Below are 25,311 nucleotides of genomic sequence, written 5' to 3'. Positions count from 1 at the left end.
AGTTTTCTGGAGAAACAAAAGAATGAGCTACGACCACCAAGAGTGGCTTTCAACCGCATCATTTGGGCTCGTTACATTTCTGTCAAAATTGAGATTTTAGGGAATTCCACATTATTATTAAGTCCCTGGGAATTTACTGGTTGCATTGTTGTTGTAAATGTTATTTTTACTGCTGCTTCTGTGGAACTTTATCAAGCACCAGACAGAGCAGCGCTCCAAATGTCATCGTGTACCTGCTCGACAACGACAAGGCTTTCTATTCTATTCTATTGCACGCTGACAGAACACTTGGATTGCACAACACTTATTGATATATAACATATTTATACCGATCACGTCAAAACACAATAAGAGACACTACACGCTGTTACTGATCCAGAGGTTGGCTGGTGGCGGTCCTCCCCTCCTAGGACATAAGCCAGGGACAGACAGAAGGGACAGACAGAAGGAACATGGCTGAACCTCAGCTCTGAATTTCCTCACCAACTTGTTCCTGCATAGCTTTTATTAAATGTCTAAAGTTTATAAACATCCTCTTTATTGATTACACACCTCTGAATGGGATAAAAGAACCGGGTAGAGTTAGGAAAACTAACACATCCGTCTCCATAGTGTTTGCTCTTGTGGGACAAGTTGGGTTCTGTCTTTCCCTGCTACACCTGTAAAGTGCATTGAGATAACTGTTACGATCCGGCACTATAGAAATAAGACTGAATAGAATTAAATATATTTAGCCCCTTTGTGTAAAATACTGTATGTCCCCAGTGTGACCAGAGCGCTTCCAGTCATCCCTTTTTTACATGCAGCATATCTGTATTAATGGTAATGTCCATTTGCCTTTAGTACCTGTACAGCTTGCTGGTTCTACCGTTTTCCCCATTGCCAATCAATGCATAATTAATGAAGACAAATTTTGGATTAATGATTAATTTAATCGATGTCCATCCAGCGGCGGAGCTAGACTTTTTAAAAAGGGGTGACCAATGGGTGGCAAAGGATTTTTTGCACTTTTGCCGTTTAAACTAAAGCATATTTATTGCTGTGAAGAGACTGTTTCAGATCAGACATGCGGTAATATTCTGTTTAAATAGATTTATTAAACATGTCTGAACAGTACTTTACTCATGCCGTCATTTTTACATCCACATGCAGCTTGCAAGGCCCTTAATCCAGAGGAATGACGAGATTATTCACCGTTTGTTTGCTAACTGGCCTTGTATGCGTTTCATACTTCAATCCACCGTCCGCCGTTTGGTTTATTCCTGCAGTCGCGATGGACAGACGACTGCCTGAATCCATGAAGGATGGACAGACGTCTTCATCTTTTCATGCCCAGCTGACTCAGTACTTTAACCCACTCATTCTAAAGACCAAGCCTTTGACTGAAGTTATTACCGTACATGCAAAGCCCGTTTGTGCATAAAGACGGTTCATTTAAATGACGCTCAAGATGCACCCAGTTTATTACATCTTTATTAATGAACATGGTGACAGTTCAAAATGTGATAGAACAGAAACAATCCGAGACTATTCAGTGTCATATACAGCACATCAAACTATTTGACCTCAGGCATGCGCCCTTCTACACCCATGAACTGTCGAAACACCAAGTACAGTGAAAAAACCTCCACATGTTCCCCGTTTAATTAAAGTGGTTTTAAACTGAAGCTAAATTTACTGAAAATCAAGGTGCATATTGTAAAGAAAGTACGTTAGTTCCTGTCCTCATCCAACGTTCAAGAAGCATTCCCCACTCAAGGTTTAAGACAGCCCTAAACACACTACGGCATGATTATCAACTTGACCCGAGCGGACCAAAACTTTGCACTCACAGAACTTGAATGTTCACAGCATTGCTTTTCTTTTTTTACCTTATCACTGGAGCTCTTGAATGGTCTATGTTCAGCACAAAGGATTCCTCCTTTTGGGGACAAACTACGACCGGGCCTGATTCTATGACCTAAAGCTTGCAGCATCCTCCAACACTGTGAGCGAGAAGTGAAGGCAGCAGCGTTTCAATAGTAGATTTGCACCGCACTTCAAGGCCGATTCACACCACGACAAATTTCAGAAGAAATCATGTGTTGCACCGTTTCAGCCTCCCAGCTGAGCACATTGCTAATCTGCAGCAGGTTTGCATGGCATGCAATATAACAAACCAAAGTCACTCAGACTTACCGGGATGCCTAGCATCATGAAGGACAATAGACCTAGACTACAACCTCAAACTGCATGGAACAAGTCATTCAGTCACATCATGCGGTTCATTGCTTTAGAGCTCCGGCACGTCGAAGATACAGGTAAGCATTCGTTTACATGGATAACTGGACGAAACACTTCCTTAGGTTTGGCTTACCTGCGTATTTGCAGCAGAACCTAAGGTGAAAGGTCTGGGATGTCACTGCAAAGATCAAATATATCGCACTGTTTGCCGTCAGTGAACAATGCAGACTTTTTTTTATATATACTGTATATATATATATATATATAGCCTTTCACAACAACGCTCATTCATAAACTCAATACTGAGCTAGTCAGAAGCACTTCCTCCATTATAGCATTCCACATGCTCATAAACGTATTCATGGTACAAGTCTAAGCATGTTACACTGGAGTTGATTGGTAAGACTTCGAAGCAACGGGTTGCAATAAATGGCATTTAGGAAACAAGTCGACTAGACAGCGGCACGCAGATCAGGAATTGAAAACGTTCAGCAACCACACCGACATCCTTAAACAGTTCCTACCGAATGTGAGCGCCGACATTCACTCGGTTCACAAATGCAACTGGCACGGAAATTCTACCCACACAATCTACAAAATGTCAACATGATGCAAAGTCTGAGTGTAGTCAGGACAAATCTAACACTATTCCTCTTCAGAACATTTCATACTTACCCAGGGACATGGGACAAATGACAATATTGGACAAAACGTTTTTGACTTTATCTTTTGCAGTTCAAAGCATCAAAAAGGCGGGAATCTCTGAGTCAGTTTTGTACTTACAGATAGAAGGGCTCAAATGTAGGATGGAGACTGCTTAGCCACACCCGACCCTACAACACCTACGCTCTTATACTGGATAAACACTAACAGAATGGGCACAGCAAAAAGCGAGTTTGCAAGGTTTTTATATCTAAAAAAACATCATAAACAAATTTGTACATGAGTTAGTTCGCAATTTCAAAATGGGCAAGACAAATGTTTCAATGCAATTTACCTGACTGTCCTGGAAAAAGAACAGCACAAGATATATATATACGCAACACTAAAAAAAGATATGCAACATTTCTCGCAACCATGTTTCCTGGGCAACATGTTAAGAACACTTGCTTACCGCTTCTCTACACTTGCCTGTGGAGGAGGAAGTATCCATCAAGGCAAAAATACAGTGCATACTACGTCAACGTCTGCAAACCAGGCAAAGGATTTCAAAGGAGCGCCGAAGCAACGGAGTTAAATGCATCGAGTCGCAGTGCAGATACGTCGCCTGTCTCATGACAAACATCTGTCTACGGCTGAAGTCAGGGAAAGAGAGTCAAGTCTAGCAAGGGCGCTCGTTGGTCTCAACCAATCAGGATCGCCGCACGCACACACTTTATCTAAGAGCCTTACACACAGTTGGAGAGAGACAGGACAGCACAATTCTGAATCAATCTTTTTTGGACAATGCATCCCACACACGGCTTGAATTTTTCAGAATTTAACCCCCCCACCCCATCCCACGAAAACAGAAACATACAGATGTTCATCACCCCCCCATCCCACGGAAACAAACATACGCCCCCCCCCCCCGGCCTTTGGTTTAAAACCACCCCAACTTACCAACACAGGAGGTTTCAGTTTGTTTTATTGCAAAAACACAACAGGCAATAGCATTTTTAAAACTGAGATGATTTACATGGAAATGTCTACAGTTTAATAAACAAGACTTCTAACCACATTTAATGTCAATACAGGGCTGGAATGACCATATCTAGAATTGCCTCACTAAAAACAAAGCATTTACAAGAGAAACAAAAAACAACAAAAGTAAATGAAGGGACGTGATCGCCGGGGAATCCTGCCATCTGTGTGAAACACTTTGAAACCAAGGAAATTTAAGATCTTCATCAAGGCGTCTGCATCCAAACATTTAACAAAGGATTGTTTCGACAATGTAGCATTTACTTTATGTCCACTTCACATTACTGGCCCTGTGCAAAAAAATACATAGAAGATACATTGCATGTTAACAGCGGAAACAGTGGAGTCAGCTTCCCAAATTTAAAACGTTAAAAGCCTGTGTAGGGGAGAAATAGTTCTGGTTAGGTGTGTGAAGCTGCTGCGGCCGCCGGATCCCTGTCAAACCTGGGGAAGGAAGGCCGTTAGGGCACGAAACGAGCAGGTGTTCAGTGGACGTGGAGGGAGGATTCTTATTGGGGACGTACCTGGGGGGCTTGTGGTGCTGCACCCATGGACTGAGGGTTGGCTGTGCCGTAATAAGCGGCCTGCTGCCGGTAGTACTCGGCCCAGGCAGCGCTGTAGTCTGGCTGACCTCCCGGCTGGGAGGCGGTGGCGGCTGCTGCCGGGGCTTGTGGGGCCGCTTGACCTGGGGAGATCAGCAAACCCAGGGGGGGTCACGGATATTCATATCAGGTAAAAAAAAAGAAAGAAAAAAAAACACTGACCAACAGACGGCTGGTGGGCTATTTGTAAGAAGGGGAACGAACCCAGCACCACTGTCTCTCGGTGGCAGGTCAGAAACCTTCTGACATTCTGTTGGGGGGCTGATAGAGCAGCTGCTCTACGAGAGAGCTGCTGGAAAATCACAGCCACCCTTCCACATGACCAACATTCTATGCCCCTCAGATTTCATGATCACTTGCCCTAACTCCTTAGGGGGAGCACAGCATCAAGATTTCACTCCTACAGAGAGGTGGACATGTAAATGTTCTTCAGACCGTAGAGTAGCATTACATGCAGGTAGATGCTACGGCTAAATGCTGTAAATAAAATGTAATGTACAAAACAGGATGTGCAGAAGTTTGGGCACCCTTTCAATCTCACTGATTTCAAGCATGGGGGACTCTAAACATCTGTCCACCGAGTTAAAATCTAAGGAGAAGGATAGAAGAAATGATCTGGAAGGTTTGCACCGTCTGTCTCCAGTCAGAAATGTAGCGCTGAGATGAAAGGCGACAGAAACAGTCTTTGTGAAGGAAAGGCTAAAGAAAATATCAGCAAGGCGCAGGCGAAGGATGTGAGCACGGTAACAGACAAGCCCAAGAACCACACGAACATCTGGCAGCCGATGACGCAGCCGTTCATCGCTCTACAATCCAGCGTACGTCGCACCAGGAAAAGCTCGTTGGAAGGGCGATGAGCAGAAATCCTTTCCTGAGTGTTCGTCACAAGAAGAGTCGCGTGAGGCATGAAAAAGAACATCTGGACAAGCCAGAAGCATTGTGGAAGAAAATACAGAGAATTATTGGGTCACAACAAGAGACAGACCTCTGGAACTTGGCTATTTTCATTTAAATGCACAACAATAATGTTTCTGTTGGACCAAGTAAAATTATTTCACTACTTAAATGTTTCCGTTTCCATAAGGTATAACGTGTATTATAATGCAGCCGCTGCTTCAAAGGCTCAGCAAATGACAAACCGATACGTTGATCTTAGTAACGGGTGCCCAAACGTTTGCGTACCAACTGTGTTCATTTTGTACTAAAGAACTCAATGTAGCCTGACAGACAAGCCGGTCCGAACACACGTAGATCACAAGTTCTGAGGTCTCATCCGTCTCGCTGCGGGCCGATAGACACAGCCCAGCGGAGCATCTTAGAAATTAAACCACCAGAACGGGGACAGACAGCCTCGGAGACGGATTCGTAACGAACACCCACCTTGTTTCTTGTAATACTCCTCCCAGGCTTTCGTGTAGTCCTGAGGCTGCTGACTCTGTTGACCTGCAAAGAGAAGGGAAAGATGCATCAAAGAGTCGGACGAGCTCTGGAACAAACGCGCAACATTCAACCCACATTGCTTCGACTAACTCTACAGACAATCGGCACAACTCTGCCTTCGGTGTTGGTAAAACCCAAAGTTAAGAGAAGGCGGGGTTTGTGTCGACGGCTCAGTCCTGTAGAACTCTGGAAGTGTTGCAGTCTAAACATCACAGGCGTCAAACGTCAAAGCAAGTGGATGCAGACTGAAAACGCTCCACAGCAGGCCAGCAGCGCTCAAATACCCAGACCTGAAAAGGAAGCCGACCGAGAGCCGCCTGGCTGTCGAGACCACCTGAAGCTACGTTCATATACCCGTTTTCTTGTAATATTCCCCCCAGGCCTTGGAGTACTCTGCCTGTCCACTCTGACCTGCAGCCTGTGGGTCACCCGTTAAAAAGAACGGTACTTGTAATTAGGGAATCATTCCCAGCAGTTTGTCCTCCTCCTGCCTGGATCGAGTTCTCAGCCTAAGGATGGGAGAGGAAATCTATCCTGTCCGTGGGGTAATGTGGGGGGAAAAAAAGAACGTTTGATTTCACCAAGTCAATTCAGAGAAACCAAAATCCACCCGCCTCCTGCCAGTGACCCCGGGCAGCCGTAAAGCAAATCAACCCGCCTCCTGCCAGTGACCCCGGGCAGCCGTAAAGCGAATCAACCCGCCTCCTGCCAGTGACCCCGGGCAGCCGTAAAGCGAATCCACCCGCCTCCTGCCAGTGACCCCGGGCAGCCGTAAAGCAAATCCACCCGCCTCCTGCCAGTGACCCCGGGCAACCGTAAAGCAAATCAACCCGCCTCCTGCCAGTGACCCCGGGCAGCCGTAAAGCGAATCAACCCGCCTCCTGCCAGTGACCCCGGGCAGCCGTAAAGCGAATCCACCCGCCTCCTGCCAGTGACCCCGGGCAGCCTGCGCTTTAAGGAGCAGCCTCCTGGCCCAATGAGAAGCACTTTAGTTACCTTGGCCGTTGGACTGGGTGGTGCCAGGAGCGCCACTAGTCGGGGTCATGGGGGCCTGTGGCTGCTGGCTGTACTGGGCATAGTAGGCTGCCCAGGCTGCTGCGTTGGCATCAGCTGCTGCTTTATCTGGACAAAAGGTCTGTGGTGTTAGCGTAGCAGCAACACAAGCCGATATACAGTACGGGTTACCGACTGGTTATTCCGTTCCATCGAGATGCAACAGGTACTTACTTGGATCGGGCTGCCCCTGTTGCCAGTGCGGGTAGCCATTGCCCCACCCCTGAGGCTGGTACGGGGCAGGAGGACCACTGATGAAAGCAAAGAGTCAGTCACGCCACCCAAGCCATAACTAATGAAACACCCAAAGCTGCAGGGATGAGGCACTTACTGTGGCCCCGGGGGGCCCTGGTTGTACGGTCCAGGGTTGTATGGACCCATGGGAGCACCAGGGGGGCCAGGCGGCCCTGGGGGACCGTGTGGGCCCGGGCCACCATGCGGACCGGGTGGGCCGTGTGGGCCACCCATCGGAGTGACCGGTCCCTGAAAGTAAAACGAGATCCCAGTAAAACGGCCTGAAGATGGCGCCGACCTTCACGCCCCTAAACACACCGCGCCTCACCCCAATTTTCTCCTCCACCAGCTGCCTGGCGTAGTCAATCTGTTGATGGGAGCCTCGGACGGTGAACATCTTGATGTTGGGGTCAGAGTTGGGGGGAGGATTCCTCTGGAGCTCAATCCTGGCCCCCGACTGTTGGCTGATGCCCTTGATCGTCTCCCCGCCTGAACAATTCAGACATTTACACAAACGTGTCCAAACTTCACAGCAAGCTGAGCCAACATCCAACTAACGGCTAATGCTAATGGAGGGGGGGTAACCTGCCTTTCCCAATGATGAGGCCGGTCTTCATGGTGGGGACAGTGAAGGAGAACTCCTGCAGGCCACCAGGCGGCCCCATGTTCCAGTTCCCCTGCCCGCGGCCGCGGCCCCTGCCGCCGCCGTGTCCCGGAGGCCCCCCCGCCTGGACGCTCCTCAGCAGATCCGATATAATTTCTGCTGCGTGCTGGGACTGGTCAGGCGGGCCCATGATCTGTGCTATCCGGTCCGGTTTGCTGCCGTCGTCTGCAGGGAGGGAACAATTAGAGGCCATCGCTACATTCAGGTCCCGCATCAAACCGAAACGCCTCACGGCGCTCCGGGGTTTGTGTTCGGGTCTCAGCTTTAGGGTTGGGTTATACATCAGCTCTCAGCGTGGTGCATGAGTTCTCATCATAGACCGAGTGCACCCAAAAGGACTTTGGTATCGTTCAGGGGCCCCGAGTCACTTGCCTGGCTTGAACTGGATCCTGACTCCCGTGTCACTCTGTATCTTCTTGATCATTTCTCCGTTTCTGCCGATCACAATCCCCACTGCGAACCGTGGGACTGGAACATCCAAGCCCTCTCCTCCGCCGCCACCTCCCCCTCCTCCCCCACCGCCGACTCGTGAACCGTACTCGCTCCTCTGCTCCCTGAAGCCCTGATCCCTGATCAGTTCCATCACCATCTCTGTGGCTTGCTAAAGAGAAACGAAGGTAGAGCAATTTAGTCAAACGGGCTTTCGTTTGCTGTAAAACACGGCAGGCGTTGATCACACGGCTCAGGACCAACCTGGACTTTAAAGGGTTCTCCTGAAATGCGGAGAGGCTTGTCTGCACCGGTATTTTGTGGTCCATCTTGGATCATGACCATCTTGACCCCTGCTCTTTCCTGCAGGTTGAAATAAGAATCAAACGTGGTATTAGTGCATCTACGCAAAATGTCAGACTGGTTGCCAGACTCGACGCCCCTGCGACTCAAACACCAACCTGAAGGCTTTTGATGGTCTCCCCTCCCTTCCCAATGACGAGTCCAGCTTTAGAAGCAGGGACCATTATCTCCTGGACAGTCATTCCCGGGCCGTCGTTGTGGTTGAACGCTGGAGCCGGACGTCCCTTCTCAACTATTTCTGTCAGTAGCCTCTTTGCAGCCCTGATGTGAGGAAAAAAAAAAAAACATTTCATAAAGCATGAACGTTCAATCAGGACCATGTTTCCCTTCACCGATAAAACTAAAAACATCAATGCAAGCAAATTAAATGAAACGACAGCTAAAAAATATTTCTAAAAAGGACAGTGCTGGATCTGAAGAGACAGAAATGAATTCCAATACGCCACACGGGGAAACTAAACAGGACAACACTTACTGGATGGAATCTGGCCCCCCCGTCAGCGTGACCGATCGGTCTGGCATCCCTCCACTGTCTACAACAGAGCAAGGCTGGTTAAACCTCAGGCTAAGAAGGTGGTGACATCAGCAACGGATCCAACCTTACCAGGGGAAATCTGTATTTTACATCCAGACTCCTGCTGCAGGCGGGATATTTGTTCTCCTCCTCTTCCAATAACTTCAAGAAAGAAAAAGAAAAAGTGCATTAGTCCAAGAATATTACCGAGCTAACGATGAAACTGTGCAGCATCCGAGAGGAAACTTACTGAATCCAACCATACCATCAGGAACCTTGAACTCCTCTGATATTGACCTGAGAGGAACAAATTTATTTGACTGAAATAAGAACCACATGTGAAAAAAGAAAAATATTTATTCTAAACTAGAATATTTACCGCGGTGGGCCACCCATTCCTCCCATCCCCGAGAACGCTGGGAAACACATCACAGGACATTAGAAAATATATTTACAAGTACACAGAATTTCTGACGATTCCAATTTTAGGCAAGCGGTAACCCAAATTTCCAACTAAACCATCGGGTCACTTACCTTCATTTGTAGCAACTTTCTTTGTCTCGGGTTGGTCTGTGACAACATGACATAACAGCCAGCATAAGTATCTCCTTTTATACCTAGAATTACATCAATGTCCAAGCAAACACCACAGCCTCATATCTGATGAACTCCAGAAAAACACGTAACGTCTCGGGCAGGACTGGGCCCAGGGAAAGCAAGCAGAACGCGCCACACAGCTGCCTGACTGAGCCAAAGAGAAGCGACGACGATGAACGGGCTCGATCAAGAACAGATCTGACAGGCGGTTTAAGGCAAGGCTCTTCTACAAGTTTAATTTTAATATTAAAGACTGAATGCTGCACACAGCAGACAATAAATGTTCTTAAATTCAAACTATTGCTATGATTGCAATTCAGCCTTTACTTGGGGGGGGGGGGGGGGGGTTCCTGATACAAACACTAAACATAAAAACATTGAAATCAACATTATCTCTAGTGTTGGGACTCATTACACATTAGTCACACAAAGATTTAACACTTTGCTCGTAGGAATGCGCGTCAGATCGGTGAAATGTGTTCCTTTGGATTAAGGAGAGGCAGCAATGACGACAAATAAAATAATCTTCATTAACATGCAGTAACTGATAAACAGCATGAAGTTAACTCGAGGAATGTATAGCAATATTCATTTAGCGTTAATACAATTACAATTTAATGAAGAATATTTCAAAAGGTAATTATAATTTAGCATAAAATTACAATGAAACACACAGGCAATCACTAACTACTAAGACTTGCATTGAATCGATTTGAGTCACTGACCGATATTCAGGTTAGGCATGGGAAAATACCCACCAGCGTCCTCCAAGGGCCTTTTCTGGCCTCCGTAGCCGAACTCGTTGCTCGAGGGTGCCGCAACGCCATCGCCGCCAATTTTCGCTGCAATCTGTTACAAAGAAGAATATAAATTGGTGAATAAGTTTCGATGATTTGTTCGCAGCTCATTTCGCGGTCGGTCAGACACGCTGGCTGCGGCCTACACGCGTACGGGCGTCGGGCCCAACAAAGGAACGCGAACATTCCCACTTCGTCTACACGAAGGAACTAAATGAACGGCTGCTGAGGCAAATATAAACGTGAACAATTGTATAATTTATTACGTACAACGAGCAAGAATCACTTCTGAATCCGGTTTCATTTTGTGACGTATCACTGCCGATTATTCCCCAACCCGTCGCTCCTTGTTTTATCTTAGCCAGACATGCTGCTCTACGTCACGCTCAAACATTTTTCAGGTTAAAACGCAATAACTGTTAGTAATGGCGAGTTCTTACCTGTCGTGCTCGCTGCAGAGCGTCTTTAAAAGCATCGTTCATGCCGCCACCAGCGTTCGAGGACGGGGGAGCCACGCTACTGTAGTCAGCCATGTCTGCTACTCTCTGCTTTCTCCTCTTCGACGCAACAAGATGGCGGGTCACAGTGACAGGAAGTGGGGGGGGGGGGCTCGCGGTCAAACGACGTATCGCGATAACAGTCACAACATCTCGAAATAAGTGAACCCAAGTAACCATTTTCCGACATTCAATAAAGTTAAATTAATTAAAGTTAAATTAATGGAAATAGTTCGAACAGCTGTCGGTACTAAATAGATTATGTTATTGTCAATAATTATTTCAGGGGAAGAGCATTCACTGTTGCCATCCTTATTTATCAGGCAGACAGTACTCTGTCTCACCGAAAGGGGGCGAACAAGAGCACACAGGCTCACGTTACTGCCGTTCATTTACGCAGAGAAGTAGTGCTTCAATTTTCAATTGAGCAGCCGTTTATTCTAAAACAAATGCTCCAAATGAAAGCTAAACATGGTTTATATTATATCTAACATAAAAAAGTTAACAAAACAAGACTACTAATCAAAAATGGATTTATTTAATAAAATAATACTGGAGTTTAAAGATCTGCTTCAAACATCAGGCCAGCAAATAACCCACTCTTTTGTCAGGCAAGTAGGCAACTTATTTAATTGGAAATATGCCGTTCTGTCTGGCTCATAAGTGTGTAAATCTGACTAATGTCAGTGCCTCACCAGCCATGAACCTCACTGCACTTCACTGGACTCGTCATGTTTCCACTTTATCCTTGCAAGATAAGATCTCTTTTTTTTTCAACTTTAATCTTTCAGAGAATAGAGAAAAATCCTGATTCAAATTTGTATAATTGCAGGTTGTATTTAAATGAATGCAAATACAGGAGGAAATCAGAGCGGAAGTGGAAGATGAGAGGACGGTGAAACACTTAGCAATGAGGCAGCAGGGAGCATGGACCGAGTGGGACCAGGTGAGAGAGCGAAACATTGCTTGGAATGACCTCTGGACAATGCAAAAAAACAAACAAATCTCTGCTCACAATTACTGAGATCACTTTAAAACCATCAACAACTGTGGTAAGGCGGGCCCAGTCATTAATATCGTTCCCTTTGCTAAAGACAGGAGGGGTTGCTATGTGCTGCTCCAGGCCTGCAAATTCCACCCTACATCACAGAGACAGCGTTGCGTCCTGACATTGTCCTGTGGTCAGACTCGTCATAGCAGGTCATGATGGAGCTCACGGTAGCATGGGAGGAGCGAATGGAGGAGGCCCATGAGAGGAAGAGGGTGAGGATGGACGATGTGTAAAGACCCGAAGCATCCCCTGATGATGTGCCCTGGCCTTGCACTCTCAAAGGATGCACCAGAGAAGTGCTACAGAGTTATTTTGTAATGAAAATACATATTCCTTTAATTTGTACATCACTTTTGTAAATGTGGGCAAGAACATGCCAACATTTTCAGATTCATCTGAGCTCAATATCCCCAAGCCGTCGTTGATTGTTGTTCATTGTAGCTAAACTCTACTGTTCCAATCATGAGTACTGTCCTATTCAAATACATGAAGTTATCATAACACTCTACAATATAGCACCTGTTTTCATTTAATAAAAACAATCAAGTCAAAGAAACTGTCCAGGCTTTTAGAATAGATAGTGGCGCAGTGGTAAGCGCTGTTGCCTCACAGCAAGGGGGTCGCGGGTTCAAATCCGACTTGTGGCCTTTCTGCGAGGAGTTTGCATGTTCTCTCCGGGTTCTCCCTGTGTCTGCATGGATTCTCTCAGGGTTCTCTCCGGGTTCTCCGGCTTCCTCCCACCACTAAAAACATGCAGCCTAGGCGTATTGGTGACACTAAATTGCCCGTAGGTGTGAGTGTGTGTGTTGCCCTGCGATGAACTGGCGGCTTGTCCAGGGTGTCCCCCCCGCCTCTGAGATAGGCTCCGGCTTGATCCGGTAACGGACAAAGCGGTTGGGAAATGAATGAATGAATAATGTGAAATACGATGTCTAATGAAATATAGTATTGTTTGTACAGTTCGTACTAAAAAAACACTTCCTCCTTTACACAGCCCTGTTGTGAGCAGACAATTCATAAACTCATTTACATGAGAAATTCAATACCACGAATCAGCATTTAGGGAGGGGTGTTAAATTTAAAATCTTCTGCATCTCTCTTGGTCGGTTTACAGAAGCTACAGACGTATCAAAGATTGATCCTCGTTTAGGGCACAGTTCAATACACAGAGAAGAGCAACTGCTTTCACAATCAAGACCCCAACGACGAAAACAGATTTTCAAATTGTCTAGTCAACGTGTAGTTGATCAGAGCACACGGAACAGCCCTGATGAAGCTGGCCCCCATTCCGTCATAGTATCCTCTAATTCCACGTCCTTCGTATATCCCTAGAAGTCTCCGTATTACCCCTGCGGCTGGTCGGGAATCCGAGCAGAAAGCTGGAAGAGAGGTTGCAGAGTTATTGCGTATATCTCACGCGTGTGTGTCAGGAAAAAGCAACAAGGTTTACCTTGTGCCTGCTGCTGAGTCCTGATCACTGCCAGTGGATAGCTGGTCACTTGTCCAGAAGCAAAAGCCACAAAACTGAAGAAAAATAGTTTGGTGTCGCTGTTGTAGGCCGGATCGCTCTTTGCCCAGTTCATGATGGACTACAGTGAGAAGTACAGTTAAAAACCTCCAGATAGATTTCAGCGGATCTTCCTGCGTCGTCATCATGTCTGACCTGATGAACGGCACACTCCACACCGGCGTAGGGGATCATGCAGAGAATGCTCGGCGTGAATCCTCTGTAAAAGGATGAAATCGACTCCTGTCTGTAAATGGATCGGGCGTACAGCATAACGCCGCTGTAGGTGCCAGCCTGCTGCAGGTTCAGCCTCACCTTCAGCACCTGGAAGGACGACAAGAGGGCGGAGACGGCTGGAAGAAGCATTTTATGATAACATTTTTAGAATGAAGAGATCATTTCAGACATTAGATTTATTTTTAATACGCGACGCTCTGATGCCTCTGCTCTCAGGTTCACCTGGACAAAGTCCAGCTTCCTCGCCAGACTGTGTCTTTGCTTGCCTCGTTCTGTCCGATCAATGACTATCTGTTTTTTTCTCTCGATTTTCCTGTTTCTTCAGTTTTCTTGATAATGGGACGTAAATCATATCCGTAAAGAATTAAAGCGAGATATCGGTGTGAAGTTGTGTTTTCATTATTTGAATACCGGTACAGTATTATTATACAGCATCTCAAACGTTTTTATGCATCAGTTGTCTTCATGATGACTGCATTAGACAGCTGAGTTCTTCTTCAAAATGTTGTTTGTTTGCAGTCTCATACTATAAGATCGTAATTAGAATCCAATTCTCCATTTTAACAACATTCAATTGTTACAACGTTAAAAATCCCAATAAACTAAAAAAGCAGAGTGCAGACGTCCGCCGAGCACCTCAGGTTCCCTATACTGTGACTCACACCAAGAATAATGGCCCTGCAGTTATTCATTCTCTGTAGTTTTAGATTCCTTAACCATGAACAAACCTTTAACAATTGGATTCATGTTGATATCATTATTAGTTTAGAAGTTATTCACAAAAAGAACACTTTCAGTAATGGTGGTTTCTTCTGGATCTAGATCCAGAGCTTTAGAAAATGCAACAAATCCGTTTGTCCACTCCTAATTAGTAAAAACACAACCTCCTTATAAGAGAGACATTATTGCAAGCGTCCAAAAACAAAATTGTTTCGTTGTGAGGAATTGACTCAGCTATAAGATGATGCTTGCTAGAAATCTCTGTAATATTAAATGCCCAGTAATAACAAGAGAGGGCAGTATTAACAAGAGAGGGCAGTAATAACAAGAGAGGGCAGTAATAACAAGGCAGGGCAGTAATAACAAGAGAGGGCAGTAATAACAAGGCAGGGCAGTAATAACAAGATAGGGCAGTAATAACAAGGCAGGGCAGTAATAACAAGACAGGGCAGTAATAACAAGAGAGGGCAGTAATAGCAAGGCAGGGCAGTATAACAAGGCAGAGCAGTAATAACAAGGCAGAGCAATAATAACAAGAGAGGGCAGTAATAACAAGCGAGGGCAGTAATAGCAAGGCAGAGCAGTAATAACAAGGCAGGGCAGTAATATCAAGGCAGAGCAGTAATAACAAGGCAGGGCAGTAATAACAAGGCAGGGCAGTAATAACAAGGCAGGGCAGTAATAATAAGAGAGGGCAGTAATAACAAGGCAGGGCAGTAATAACAAGGCAGGGCAGTAATAACAAGGCAGGGCAGTAATAACAAGAGAGGGCAGTAATAACAAGGCAGGGCAGTAATAACAAGGCAGGGCAGTAATAACAAGGCAGAGCAGTAATAACAAGGCAGGGCAGTAATAACAAGAGAGGGCAGTAATAACAAGAGAGGGCAGTAATAACAAGGCAGGGCAGTAATAACAAAAGAGAGCAGTAATAACAAGGCAGGGCAGTAATAACAAAAGAGAGCAGTAATAACAAGGCAGAGCAGTAATAACAAGGCAGGGCAGTAATATCAAGAGAGGGCAGTAATAACAAGGCAGGGCAGTAATAACAAGAGAGGGCAGTAATAACAAGGCAGGGCACTAATACGAAAGCATTCAGACCTGCCACTGATCTCTGGTACCTCTAAAGGGTAGAAAGCAGCGTGAGCCACGGCACCGGACACGCAACCCAAGCCAAAGCGCTGCTGGACCGTCAGGTTCTCCTGTGTTCTGCTTTGGGTGGAAACCCTCATCTGGACAAAGAAGAGGAGCTGCTCAAGCACGAATAGGAACCCAGCATCAATAATTAGAGTCTGTCTGTCACTCTGTGCCTCACCTGGGCGTAGATGAGACACTGGAGCGTCGACTGCGGCGTTCCTTTCAGCACGTTGACGGCGTTGCCCTGCCACATTGATCGTAAGCCACCTGCCTTCATCTCCCGAAAGCCTTGAGAGAAGGCCCTCGATCCATACACCTATGGAGCAGAATGGGAGAACGGCCAGTGGTTCACCTCCTGGGGTCTGTTTCATAAAGCGCCACCAGGCGCGTAGCTGACCTGGAGCTGTGTCTTCAGGCGGTCGATGGGTGCCGTCAGACTTCGGGAAACTGCATCAGCCAGGCCTGCGGCAAGAACGAACGTCCTCCACTGACCCAGACTGGACTCCTCGGGGAACTCGATGGGCATCGCGCGACTCTCGCCCACGTCGAAAACCTGCAGAAGGTTAACCGTCCTTTCATCCTAGTGTCGTTGCTCACGTATCAGGCATCACACTTCAGGCACGCCATCAGATTGTCCCACCAGATTGTGTTTCCATGACGATACCAGCTCCCCAATGTTGTCCACGGGGTTAAGGATGACATAGTGCAGGAATTCAGCCCAGTCCACAGTCAGCGAGCTGTCCTTATCCATCCTGGCGTCCGCAACAAAACAGCAGATCAGCCGAGTTTGCTTTGCACTTTACAAAAAGGTCCTCAAGGTTGGTGACTCTGACTTTATTGAACAGTAGCAAATACGTCATTCAAAGTTCTTTTTTTTATTTATTTTTGTGTAGCCATTGTGTCCACAAGCCTCAAATGAAACGCTCTTGAATTAATAATTATATCACGCACGATAGTCTGTGTAGCCATGTGAGTGATATTTGATATTGCAAGGAAACACGCGTTTGAAAATTAGAAGTGTGTGAAACGTGCAACGTAAATCGGCGTCGGTTTAAACACGACTATAAATCCATGCTGGAGTGGGAAAGCAAAAGCTCTTACATTTGAATAATTTGCTTTGCGTTCGGCTTTGATATGACCACTCCTAACTCCTTAAACAGACATATGATGTCATCCTGGTCAATCACTCCTGATCAGAGAAGAATTGCACATGGATTACACATGGATTACACATGGATTACACATGGATTACACATGGATTACACGTACACACGCGTACACAAGCATCAGACTGTACTGCACATTTCTGGGAGGCGATACTGCAAACTCTCCGAGTGCAAGGGTCGCAGCCTGTTGTCACCTGCTTGCCATAAACAAGCTTTATGAATGCCTGTTTTTTCTCGTGTGACCTTAGAACACAGTTTATTGCTATAGAGCTAGCATCGTTTATAATAAATAAGTCCTGTCTTCCTAATGCCAACATGTCGTCGCGTTTATTCATCAAGCTATTGCACTATTTTACACGCTTCCTTCTGTGACCGCTCACCACACTTGTTCTTGTCAAGGTCGTGGAAGTGAATTTTCCATCTGCTCTCTCTGTCCATCATGTAGCTGAGGAACTCTTTGTAATCCAACAGGCCGTCTTTGTCTTTGTCATAAGCATGAATGATATTCTAGGAAGGAAAAGTTCAATGAAGAATGTTTCAAGAATGACAGAAACAACCTGGAACCGGGTGAGGGACGGTAAAGCTCACATTACCTGGGCCTTGCCTTCCGCTGAGACGATGCCATGCTTCCTCATTTCACTATGCAGCTCCGATACTGAGATGAAACCATCCTTGTCCCGGTCCAGTTTATCAAACAAGCCACGGAACTGATCCATGTTTGAATTAGACACAAAAAAAATATACTGCGTAAAGACGATCCCTCACTTCGACGCGGTTGTTTGAAGAGGAGAAACGCTGCATTGGTATTCATCGGGGTTCTGGACCTGCAGCTCTGGAAGACGCTGACTCATGGGCAGAGCTCAGAGGCAAACCCAGACAGCAGGTGGCGCTGTTTCCACTAATCCGTCAGACTCAACCCATTTACATGTTGATCTGGATAAACATCAAAAGGTTCTAAATTGTTCTTGGTATCTTTAAACAAATGGCGTTTTCATGAACATCGATCAATAATCAACCGATATATTGAGGAACACATTTTGACTGCAATGTTATCAAGAAATGCAGCGATCCATAATCCAGCATCTTCTCTGGATCGTCACCAAAATGTTCTAAACCGTTCTGGAACGATCCCCTGAACGTCTGATCAGAATCCGACCAGAACATTTTGAGTTATCTCCCAGACAGACAGAAGAACAAACCAAAACAGGACAAATAGGAAGACTAAGAGTTCTTATCCCCCCCCCCCCCACACACACACACACACACACTATGGACAATGCGTTAATCATTAATGCATCATTTGTAGCTTTTACTTCATTCAGGACATGCATGCGCGTGTGTGAATTTTGTGAAATGGTTGGGGGGGCACCGGATTATCCCGGTGCCCCCCCCCCCCCCCCCCCCCCCCCCCCCCGGCAGAACAGCTGACCGGATCGGCTTCACGTCTCGTGTTGAACTTGACGTTGGCGCTGCGGATCAGGAGGAGCTGCGTCTATTTAAAGACAGTCCGGATCAACAGCAGGAGGTCCGCGGCGTTGACCCCCCCCCCTCCTCGGGGGTCCGTCCGTCCGTCCAGAGCCCCGTCCAGCCCGCTCGTCTCATTCCTCCACCCCCCCCGTGAACGATGGGCAAGGATTACTACAACACGCTGGGGATCCCGAGAGGAGCGACGGACGACGACGTGAAGAAAGCCTACCGGAAGCAGGCGCTGAAATGGCATCCGGACAAAAACACGTCCGCAGCCGCCGAGGAGAGATTCAAAGAGGTCGCCGAGGCCTACGAAGTCCTCAGCGACCCCAAGAAGAGAGACGTTTACGATCAGTACGGAGAGGAAGGTAATGTCTTGGTTCACAGCTGGCTGTCAAGGCGGCCAGCAAAACAGAAAACAGCTGTTCAGCAAAATATAAGGTCTCCAGTGCGTTATTACAGGGTTATTACCCCAGTGATTATAGATGCCTTAATGTGTAGATGAGTCCTGTAGTACTTCATTAATATGAAGGTGTGTTATTACGGGGTTATTACCCCAGTGATTATAGATGCCTTAATGTGTAGATCAGTCCGGTAGTACATTAATATGAAGGTGTGTTATTACAGGGTTATTACCCCAGTGATTATAGATGCCTTAATGTGTAGATCAGTCCTGTAGTACATTAATATGAAGGTGTGTTATTACAGGGTTATTACCCCAGTGATTATAGATGCCTTAATGTGTAGATTAGTCCTGTAGTACTTCATTAATATGAAGGTGTGATATTACAGGGTTATTACCCCAGTGATTATAGATGCCTTAATGTGTAGATTAGTCCGGTAGTACATTAATATGAAGGTGTTATTACAGGGTTATTACCCCAGTGATTATAGATGCCTTAATGTGTAGATCAGTCCTGTAGTACTTCATTAATATGAAGGTGTTATTACAGGGTTATTACCCCAGTGATTATAGATGCCTTAATGTGTAGATCAGTCCTGTAGTACATTAATATGAAGGTGCATTATTACAGGGTTATTACCCCAGTGATTATAGATGCCTTAATGTGTAGATCAGTCCTGTAGTACTTCATTAATATGAAGGTGTGATATTACAGGGTTATTACCCCAGTGATTATAGATGCCTTAATGTGTAGATCAGTCCGGTAGTACATTAATATGAAGGTGCATTATTACAGGGTTATTACCCCAGTGATTATAGATGCCTTAATGTGTAGATCAGTCCTGTAGTACATTAATATGAAGGTGTGTTATTACAGGGTTATTACCCCAGTGATTATAGATGCCTTAATGTGTAGATCAGTCCTGTAGTACATTAATATGAAGGTGCATTATTACAGGGTTATTACCCCAGTGATTATAGATGCCTTAATGTGTAGATCAGTCCTGTAGTACTTCATTAATATGAAGGTGTGATATTACAGGGTTATTACCCCAGTGATTATAGATGCCTTAATGTGTAGATCAGTCCGGTAGTACATTAATATGAAGGTGCATTATTACAGGGTTATTACCCCAGTGATTATAGATGCCTTAATGTGTAGATCAGTCCTGTAGTACATTAATATGAAGGTGTGTTATTACAGGGTTATTACCCCAGTGATTATAGATGCCTTAATGTGTAGATCAGTCCTGTAGTACATTAATATGAAGGTGTGTTATTACAGGGTTATTACCCCAGTGATTATAGATGCCTTAATGTGTAGATCAGTCCGGTTGTACATTAATATGAAGGTGCGTTATTACAGGGTTATTACCCCAGTGATTATAGATGCCTTAATGTGTAGATCAGTCCTGTAGTACATTAATATGAAGGTGCATTATTACAGGGTTATTACCCCAGTGATTATAGATGCCTTAATGTGTAGATCAGTCCTGTAGTACATTAATATGAAGGTGTTATTACAGGGTTATTACCCCAGTGATTATAGATGCCTTAATGTGTAGATCAGTCCTGTAGTACATTAATATGAAGGTGCGTTAATACAGGGTTATTACACCAGTGATTATAGATGCCTTAATGTGTAGATCAGTCCGGTAGGACATTAATATGAAGGTGCATTATTACAGGGTTATTACCCCAGTGATTATAGATGCCTTAATGTGTAGATGAGTCCTGTACTACTTCATTAATATGAAGGTGTGTTATTACAGGGTTATTACCCCAGTGATTATAGATGCCTTAATGTGTAGATCAGTCCTGTAGTACTTCATTAATATGAAGGTGCGTTATTACAGGGTTATTACCCCAGTGATTATAGATGCCTTAATGTGTAGATCAGTCCTGTAGTACTTCATTAATATGAAGGTGCGTTATTACAGGGTTATTACCCCAGTGATTATAGATGCCTTAATGTGTAGATCAGTCCTGTAGTACATTAATATGAAGGTGTTATTACAGGCTTATTACCCCAGTGATTATAGATGCCTTAATGTGTAGATCAGTCCTGTAGTACATTAATATGAAGGTGTTATTACAGGCTTATTACCCCAGTGATTATAGATGCCTTAATGTGTAGATCAGTCCTGTAGTACATTAATATGAAGGTGTTATTACAGGGTTATTACCACAGTGATTATAGATGCCTTAATGTGTAGATCAGTCCGGTAGTACATTAATATGAAGTCCAGATGGTGATGAGTGGGAAGAGAATCAGCTCTGACGGTGTCATATTGTGCGTTTCTTTAGTCACTGTTCACTGCCCCCCCCCCCCCCCCAGAAGCCTGTGCATGAATAGCTTGCAATATGACTCCTTTAAAGGCTTCATGAAGCCTGGAGCGGAGAGAGCATGCAGATCCAAACCCACAACCTTATTATAACATTATATTCTGTAAAACCTGATTTAACAAAGACTCATCTTCCAGACTGATGACAATGATGATACCCCCCCCCTCAAATTGTTTTTACTAAACTTAATATCAGAACTCATTTATTTATTTGATCACTTATGACATTTCCCTGCAGCTCTTCAGATGTTATTTTATTGGACAAATACTCCAAAAATAAATTATATCCACTCCACGAGGAGGAATGTGCATAAAACAAATCAATAAACCCAAATGTCACGTAATCAGCTACAAGCTGCAGGTGATAACCGATGCATCTCATATTTATTGATTGCTGAATTTGTAATTCTGTCATTAATAAACATCATATCTGGAATAAGGTCCTCTCGCTGATTGTGAGTGGAGACGATAACGGGTGAATGTCTTCTGTGGCAGGTCTTAAAGGAGGGAACGGGCCCGCTGGCGAGGGACAGGCCTTCAGCTACACCTTCCACGGTGACCCTCACGCCACCTTCGCCACATTCTTCGGGGGTTCAAACCCCTTCGATATCTTCTTTGGACGGAAAAACAACGGCAGAGACGACGAGGACATGGAAGTAGAAGGAAATGACCCTTTTGGCTCTTTCACCGGCTTCAACCTCAACGGCTTCCCCCGGGACGGGCTCGGCGGGCAGCAGCGGCGGAAGCAGGACCCGGCCATCGTGCACGAGCTGAGGGTCTCCCTGGAGGAGGTCTTCCACGGCTGCACCAAGAGGATGAAAATCTCCCGGAAAAGACTCAATCCAGACGGCAGGACCATGCGGGCGGAGGACAAGATCCTCGCCATCGAGATCAAACGCGGCTGGAAGGAGGGCACCAAGATCACGTTCCCTCGAGAGGGAGACGAGTCGGCCGGCAGCATTCCCGCTGACATCGTCTTTGTCATCAAGGACAAACCACACCCCCACTTTAGACGAGAGGGCTCCAACATCGTGTATCCCGTGCGCGTGAGCTTACGACAGGTGAGGCGCGTTCTATTAATAGAGTCCGATCAATGGATCGGTCACACGCAGCGAGCTGAGCGTGGACGAGCGAATCTTTGAGCTGCACGCTGTGGCGATGCACTTACATAATCCAGATCATCAACACACACACACACACACACACACACACAGCACGAAGATGCGTTTGTGTGTTCCTCCTGCTCTCAGAGGGAGATCTCACTGCCTCGCATTTCGATCAGGCACGCGAGCCTCTCTCGCTCTTCCAGAGCTGTCCTGTGGATTGAACAGGCTTCACCTGGAAGACGAGAAAACGAGGGAACACTCTCGAATCAGAAAGCCCCCTGAAGCCCCCCCCCTCCCCGTCCTTGAACAGAATGATTCCAAGCAGCCGTCGTCCCCTGGCGAGGTTTCCGGTCATTTCGTGTGCAGGCCGCAGCTGAATTGGGCTCAATTGTTTAAAAACAGGAATTCTGAGAAATAGAAAAGCGTTAATTCCTTAAATAATTCATTTGCTGATATGCTAGAATGTTTTTCGTATAAGAGGAGGAACATTCGCTCACGGTTCAGCGTAATCCTCCCTGATTCTCGCCTCTATTTCCTGTCGTTTCAGTCGTTGTGCGGATGCTCGGTTACCGTTTCCACGATAGATGGGAAGACGTGCAACATGAAGATAACGGACGTCGTCAAGCCCGGCATGAGAAAGACCGTCGCCGGACAGGGTCTCCCCCTCCCCAAAAACCCCGAGCAAAGGGGGGATCTGGTGGTGGAGTTTGACGTTAACTTTCCTGACGCGCTGCCCGGAAACGCCAAGGACGTCCTGAAGCGGCATTTACCGACCTAGGATGAAGGAGCTCATCCCACTCATCCTCGTTACCATGACGCGCTCACACAAACGCAGGCGCAAGGACGGTTCTACCAGTTCACAGATGGACCTCCCACTCGCCAATGTGCAGTTTCTATTTCTGAGCTCGCTGTGTGTGTGTTTTCATAAATATCATGCATGCTGACCCAAGAGCAAGATTCTGATCGCTGATAAGTACAAGCTTTAGTGTCTGGGGGTTTGTCAGAATCCTTCATCTTCTGGTTTTTGTCATTCGGAAATATTAGGAAGCGAATGAGTCTTCTCCTTCTTCTTCTTCCTCTTCCTCGTCTTCTCCTTCTTCTTCTTTATTGAGATTTTTACGGGCTTAATTACTGACAGGAATTTACTGTCACTTGTTTTTGTCATGGAATCAATGACTTGATTCAGACGCTGTCGTGGAGAGAATGGATGAACACGCGCAACCGCAACGTTGTGTGCGTGCGTGTGCGTGCGTGCATGTGTGTGAGTGCGTGTGCTTTAGAGGCTGATGTGAAAAACGCATAATTTTCACAATAAATATTTCCATACGAAGCGATGACTGTTTCATTTTGTTCGGATCCTCCTCCAGTCACGAGTTGTGTTACTGTAAAACTTGACATCCCGACTGAATGCAGTACTTACTAAACGTGTAAACTATGAATGTGTAAATATAGATGTCTGATGTTCAGCTGCTGGAGATCAGCTGCCAGAAACAGAGGCAGTTACATTTTCCACCAGGGGGCGCCACATCACTCATCGTGAAGTTGAGTGCCGTTAAAACGGAACCATTTGTGTTTGTGCTCCATGAAAGACGTAATTACTAGTATCACAGTAATCTAGTACCACAGTAATCTAGTATCACAGTAAACTAGTATCACAGTAAACTAGTATCACAGTAATCCAGTACCACAGTAATCTAGTGTGACCGGTGGACTTCTGCGTTGTGTAATTTCGTGCAGCGTGTGATGCAGGAAGGAGCCACGGGATACAGCGGGAACCTTTGGAGGCACTCTCCGTTTAATCTGGTTGACATATAAAATAAAACATCAATATGCGTCGCTAGCATACGATCCGGCCCAAACTAAAGGGGGAGAAGACATGCAACAGTTAGCATCTCCCCACACTTACTTCACACACACAAGGTATTGGGGACGACTGACCTCTTCCGCGATCAGATACGAAAAGGGAAGAGGCAGCGGGAGAACTCAGTATTTATAACAGACACACAGACACACGAAGAAGAAATAAAACCATAGAAGAAGGAGCTGGAGGACCTGAAGTCTGCACGCATATGACACACCAGGTATAATAGAAACATGACACACGGACAATTTTGTGTAATTATAAACACTTATTAATGAACCGGTTACATTCGCCCCCCAGAATTCCACAAAATACCAAAAACACATCACTGGTTGCCAAAAACAAAAAGTGGTGCCTTTTACACCACAGGACGACAACCATTCACAATGTGCATAAAACATGAGGAATATTCCCGAGTAGCAAGTGACTGGTTACAACTCACACCAAGTCACAATCAAAAAAAAAGAAGGGCGCCTCACAACCTAAACAGTTATAACCGGAAAATTAACCCTTTCCGGGGCAAACATAGACTCCACTTGAGTCATTGACTCGATCAATCGACAGACCGGTTTGACAATCCTGCCAAAGCGCGTGGTAAGGTAGCGGCCGAGATCAGTGGCTCGGGGCCCGTCAGGGGGATCGTTCAACTCAACATGGGAGACCAAAGGGACACTAGCAAGCCCAACGGAGGAATCACACGACAGGTCCCCCACTTCATCGGGTGACTGCCGCTGAACCCATGACGAGGTACGGTCAACACTGGACACAACATCACTCGGAGGGGCACTGGGCAAGGATGACACAGCCTCTTCATCGACTACCGAGACATCAGGCCCCTCTGAGGCAACGGCGACATCGGTGACAGGCTGAGCCTCAGTCGCATCCAGCGAGACATCTAATGGCAGGAAGTTGACCTGGAGGAGTAAGTTCCGATGCACAGTCTTCTCATTGCCTGCTTGGTCTCTGATCTTGTAGATATGCAGGTCCGGCTTAGAAGCAACAACATCATAAACAACTGCCTCCCACTTATCCGACAGCTTCCTCTTCCCTTTCACTCCCTTGTTTGCCAGCAGCACCCGATCTCCAACGGACAACGGCAAGCCCTTAACACGCTTGTTGTACTGGTCGGACTGGTGCTTCTGCTCAATAGCACTGTGTCCATGGGCCAATACCATAGCCGAGTGAAGATCCTCCCTTAGTGACTTGATGTAGGTGTTG

At 46.0% G+C, this 25,311-nt stretch overlaps 3 protein-coding genes across 3 annotated transcripts; 1 reads left to right on the top strand and 2 right to left on the bottom strand.

Moving 5' to 3' along the window:
* Positions 1 to 3,838: 3,838 nt before the first annotated feature.
* fubp1 (far upstream element (FUSE) binding protein 1) lies at positions 3,839 to 11,153 on the bottom strand. Its single transcript, XM_068749356.1, has 18 exons — positions 11,040 to 11,153; positions 10,561 to 10,651; positions 9,740 to 9,775; positions 9,585 to 9,621; positions 9,456 to 9,502; positions 9,296 to 9,367; positions 9,167 to 9,224; positions 8,790 to 8,952; positions 8,593 to 8,691; positions 8,272 to 8,500; positions 7,825 to 8,064; positions 7,564 to 7,724; positions 7,333 to 7,484; positions 7,178 to 7,252; positions 6,945 to 7,084; positions 5,889 to 5,951; positions 4,431 to 4,591; positions 3,839 to 4,196 (listed from the first exon to the last, which is right to left on the bottom strand). The coding sequence occupies exons 1-18, from the start codon at positions 11,130 to 11,132 to the stop codon at positions 4,188 to 4,190; spliced, it is 1,926 nt and encodes a 641-aa protein (XP_068605457.1). The 5' UTR covers positions 11,133 to 11,153; the 3' UTR covers positions 3,839 to 4,187.
* Positions 11,154 to 11,654: 501 nt separating this feature from the next.
* On the bottom strand, positions 11,655 to 17,627 carry slc25a24l (solute carrier family 25 member 24, like). The gene is made up of 10 exons (XM_068749101.1): positions 17,505 to 17,627; positions 17,292 to 17,418; positions 16,847 to 16,934; positions 16,386 to 16,497; positions 16,143 to 16,298; positions 15,924 to 16,061; positions 15,730 to 15,840; positions 13,811 to 13,978; positions 13,598 to 13,736; positions 11,655 to 13,526 (listed from the first exon to the last, which is right to left on the bottom strand). The coding sequence occupies exons 1-10, from the start codon at positions 17,625 to 17,627 to the stop codon at positions 13,339 to 13,341; spliced, it is 1,350 nt and encodes a 449-aa protein (XP_068605202.1). The 3' UTR covers positions 11,655 to 13,338.
* Positions 17,628 to 18,433: 806 nt separating this feature from the next.
* Positions 18,434 to 23,560, top strand: dnajb4 (DnaJ heat shock protein family (Hsp40) member B4). Its single transcript, XM_068748547.1, has 3 exons — positions 18,434 to 18,746; positions 21,622 to 22,187; positions 22,780 to 23,560. Exons 1-3 carry the CDS (start codon positions 18,536 to 18,538, stop codon positions 23,008 to 23,010), a joined length of 1,008 nt encoding a protein of 335 aa, XP_068604648.1. The 5' UTR covers positions 18,434 to 18,535; the 3' UTR covers positions 23,011 to 23,560.
* Positions 23,561 to 25,311: the final 1,751 nt, after the last annotated feature.

Source organism: Brachionichthys hirsutus, chromosome 15, assembly GCF_040956055.1.
Source record: "Brachionichthys hirsutus isolate HB-005 chromosome 15, CSIRO-AGI_Bhir_v1, whole genome shotgun sequence".
NCBI lineage: Eukaryota > Metazoa > Chordata > Actinopteri > Lophiiformes > Brachionichthyidae > Brachionichthys > Brachionichthys hirsutus.
Note: the sequence above shows the minus strand (reverse complement) of the source record. Positions and strands in the feature narration are given on the sequence as shown.

Excerpts from the sequence above, each read along its gene's own strand:
- slc25a24l (XM_068749101.1), bottom strand. The coding sequence starts at position 17,627 with ATGGATCAGTTCCGTGGCTTGTTTGATAAACTGGACCGGGACAAGGAT. Across the intron at positions 17,419-17,504 it reads CAGCGGAAGGCAAGGCCCAG|AATATCATTCATGCTTATGA; the intron begins GTAATGTGAGCT and ends TTTCCTTCCTAG. Across the intron at positions 16,498-16,846 it reads GCAAAGCAAATTATTCAAAT|GATGGATAAGGACAGCTCGC; the intron begins GTAAGAGCTTTT and ends TGCGGACGCCAG.
- dnajb4 (XM_068748547.1), top strand. The coding sequence starts at position 18,536 with ATGGGCAAGGATTACTACAACACGCTGGGGATCCCGAGAGGAGCGACG. Across the intron at positions 18,747-21,621 it reads CGATCAGTACGGAGAGGAAG|GTCTTAAAGGAGGGAACGGG; the intron begins GTAATGTCTTGG and ends CTTCTGTGGCAG. Across the intron at positions 22,188-22,779 it reads TGCGCGTGAGCTTACGACAG|TCGTTGTGCGGATGCTCGGT; the intron begins GTGAGGCGCGTT and ends CTGTCGTTTCAG.
- fubp1 (XM_068749356.1), bottom strand. The coding sequence starts at position 11,132 with ATGGCTGACTACAGTAGCGTGGCTCCCCCGTCCTCGAACGCTGGTGGC. Across the intron at positions 10,652-11,039 it reads CTCTGCAGCGAGCACGACAG|ATTGCAGCGAAAATTGGCGG; the intron begins GTAAGAACTCGC and ends TCTTTGTAACAG. Across the intron at positions 8,501-8,592 it reads GAGAACCCTTTAAAGTCCAG|CAAGCCACAGAGATGGTGAT; the intron begins GTTGGTCCTGAG and ends GTTTCTCTTTAG.